Source organism: Tubulanus polymorphus, chromosome 4 (assembly GCF_964204645.1).
Source record: "Tubulanus polymorphus chromosome 4, tnTubPoly1.2, whole genome shotgun sequence".
Lineage (NCBI taxonomy): Eukaryota > Metazoa > Nemertea > Palaeonemertea > Tubulaniformes > Tubulanidae > Tubulanus > Tubulanus polymorphus.
In genome coordinates, this window is record NC_134028.1 from 20,657,797 (window position 1) to 20,661,114 (window position 3,318).

The window sequence follows — 3,318 nt, forward strand, 5'->3', positions numbered from 1 at the left end:
CAATAATTAGAACAGCATTGAATTAGTTTACCTTCACAGAAGTCGAAAATGTGTAATTAAGTAATTAATGTCAGTCGCCAGTGTTTTATTAATGAGATGTGCTCCTCTCTCACGTGTCGGGTTTGAGTGACAGATGATCCCGGTATAAAACAATCTGATGCGACATCAACAAATCAGTTCAGCCAATGACTAGTCATCATCATCACTTTCATTGGATTAGCGGATAATCAGTAAGCGCGGGATTAACGAATTAACATTCAATCGATAATTTACGGATTACCACTCATAGGATTTAAAGATTACAATGGATTATTACACCCTTAAAACGATTGTGTTGATTTCAGTAATCTATTTAGTAACGGGTTAGTCTTCATATCTTATCGATAATGACAATAAAGTTATTAAATTATCAGATGTTAAATGATAATATTGAAATGTTGTTTTTCATCAATTAAAGGTTGTAAATATCGGAATAAAGAATATAAAAGTGGAGCTGAATGGATTGACGAAAAAAATCCCTGTAAACAGCACTCGTGTTCGGTAAGTAAATTGAATCTGGATTTCTCAAATAATATGTCACGTCTGAAATAAACTACTGCTGCTGCTGCTGCTGCTGCTGCTGCTGCTGCTGCTGCTACTGCTGCTGCTGCTGCTGCTGCTGCTGCTGCTGCTGCTGCTGCTGCTGCTGCTACTGCTGATAGCTACGACCCAGTCCCATCTGCGTTAAAATCTAATTCATTAAACTTACAGAAAAACATCTGATTCTGACTCACTAGATCCTGATTGCTTTACATTATCAAAGCAATGGTTTAATGTTTCATGATATTTTTTTCAGTCCGGTGTTCTGACTCTAAGTAAAGTACAATGTCGCGCGGGATGTCGTGAACAGATATATAAACCGGGTCAATGTTGTCCGGCATGTAGCAGTGAGAAAGAGAACACTTAAGGATGTGTTCTGAATGGAATAACCGTCGAAGATGGGAAATCATTGACAAAACCCGGTGAAAAATGTACATCATGTAAATGCCAGGTATAAATGAATAATCATGTTTAGTTCTAAAAATTTTAAGCAATTCATACGTATTTCACTGATATACACACGTTCAATTTCATATAATATAAATATCATTGTTTTCGATGTATTTCAGTCGGGTGAATTGACGTGTATTCGGAAAGTTTGCGCAGTTTTAAATTGTCCACAAAAATATCAAGTACACGAAGAAAATGAGTGCTGTCCAATTTGTAAAGGTAAATAATCTTTCAAGATGTCCTGGGAACATGGGTTCGAGTCCTGGCGCGGTGGCATAATTATGTTTGGTCATAACTGCATCTCTTATGTACCCTCTCTTAATTAATTGGGGGGGGGGGGAAGAAACATCGATCCCTCACGAATTAAGAGGGCTCAACGGATTGAGGCATAAACAACATAAGTTCTTGTCGTTTAATCTACAATATTTGATTTTTCTTGCAGGTAAAGAAGCCGCATCGGTCAGTTCTATTCACGGCAGTTGTTTATTTCGCGGTCATCTTCATCAAGAAAATCGACATTTCATGCCGGATAAATGCACGAAATGTTCTTGTTACAAGGGCGGGATGCAGTGTTATCGTAAATCGTGTCCAGATCTGAATTGCCCGAAACAATTCTTGGTCTACGATAAGAAATCGTGTTGTCCGAAATGTAAGCGTCCGGCTGGATGTGCATACAAAGGCAAAATGTACAAGGTAAATATCTGACTATTTGAGTTAAGGGCACATGACTCTTATTGTGAACATATATTCTAATAACCGTAGGATAAGCATAGACGAAATATCCCTGTACATTGTAGTATATTTTTCATAAAAGAGCAAGAAACTGTCTTTTTAAATTTGAATTAAATCTTTATCTTTAATGCTAATCTGTCCTTTATTCCAACCTTGAACTCAGTAGTATTCTATTTACAGATTGATCAGATCCGGAAGGATGGATCCTGTACTGATTTTAGTTGTAAAGATGGGAAATTCACCTGCCAAGAAATAACGTGTGGTTCAACTCCTAAATGTTCACAGGTAAATATCTTAGTTTCCATGGCTGAAAACCTGGTAAAATTGAGGAATTAATATTAAGATCATTATTGATTGAAAAAACCAATAATTATTGTTCTATCATTTCTTGAGTGAATACCTACTCGATGTTTCGACCATATCCTAATACTTGTTTGCAGGGATACTTTCGGGCTGTTTTTATTCTAAATATGGGGGTTTATTTTAGTTTGATATGTTTTAATGCTGCCCGTCATCCATTCTTGGAGGGTTTTTCGATGGCGTTTAAATCATTTCATATTTTCGTGAAATCATGAAACTTGAATACATTATATCTTTTCATTTTTTTCAGAAATCTATTCTCTATCGGTCTGAAGGAGAATGTTGCCCTCTATGTGTCGCGGCTCATAGTATCTGTTCAGTTACTAACTCGAACAAGGATTATCTATCGTACGCTTCGTTTGACGGGTTCAATTACAAATTCGGCGGAACTTGTCGCTACACTTTACTTCAAGACGTCGCAGATCGTCGGATTATCATCCGCGTCAAAAATGAGTATCATCCGCATCCGACTGTCAGAACTAAACTCGTTACAATCATCGTATCTTCGTTATCTATCGGGCTTCATCGAGATCTGGATATCAGAGTGAATCGTAGTAAAATCGCTGTTCCGTTCAAACATGAAAACTTTACTATCGAAGTCGTCAAAAACGCGACAGTGGTCGTGAATATGATAAACGGATTCAGATTAACCTGGAGTAAACAAGGCGATATCAATGTTTACGTAACTGCGAGTAAGCAGAATAAATTAGGCGGTCTTTGCGGTAATTTCAATCAAGTCGTAAAAGACGATAGTAAAATGAAAATCAAGCAGGAAATTGTCTCAGACTCGGAGGTTTTTGCCAAGTCGTGGCGAGTCGGTGGTAAATGTAACTGCGACGAACCGTTTAATAGTAGAAAGTCGTCGTGTAAAACTGTGGATCAGCGAGTTCGCGCTCATCAGAAATGTGCTGTCTTAAAGAGTCCGGCGTTCAAAAGATGCCACAAGAAAGTCCCCGTCCAACCATTCCTCAGGTAAATATCAACTTCTTTAGCAAAGAACCTATTACGCGTTGGGGAAAAGGTGGTTAACGAAAAAAGAATTTGTAAAATTCACGACCGAATTAACCAGTTTCCTCAGTTGGCTGGTACCGAATAAGGAACAGTCCATATCTCATAGAAACAAGTTACGAAACTCATAAAATGAAAACTAGTTTGATACTGATCTGATTTGTTATCTATTTTATTTTCAGGGCTTGC

The 3,318-nt window shown here is 37.6% G+C and overlaps 1 protein-coding gene across 1 annotated transcript; it reads left to right on the forward strand.

The window, feature by feature from the left end:
• The first annotated feature begins 304 nt into the window (after positions 1 to 304).
• Positions 305 to 2,991, forward strand: LOC141904409 (BMP-binding endothelial regulator protein-like). The gene is made up of 7 exons (XM_074792994.1): positions 305 to 362; positions 458 to 540; positions 1,149 to 1,248; positions 1,472 to 1,722; positions 1,942 to 2,046; positions 2,372 to 2,935; positions 2,977 to 2,991. Exons 1-7 carry the CDS (start codon positions 305 to 307, stop codon positions 2,989 to 2,991), a joined length of 1,176 nt encoding a protein of 391 aa, XP_074649095.1.
• The last annotated feature ends 327 nt before the right edge of the window (positions 2,992 to 3,318 follow it).

Coding starts and splice junctions, on each gene's coding strand:
- LOC141904409 (XM_074792994.1), top strand. CDS start 305: ATGGATTATTACACCCTTAAAACGATTGTGTTGATTTCAGTAATCTAT. Junction 1,249..1,471: donor GTGCTGTCCAATTTGTAAAG/GTAAATAATCTT, acceptor TTTTTCTTGCAG/GTAAAGAAGCCGCATCGGTC. Junction 1,723..1,941: donor ACAAAGGCAAAATGTACAAG/GTAAATATCTGA, acceptor TTCTATTTACAG/ATTGATCAGATCCGGAAGGA.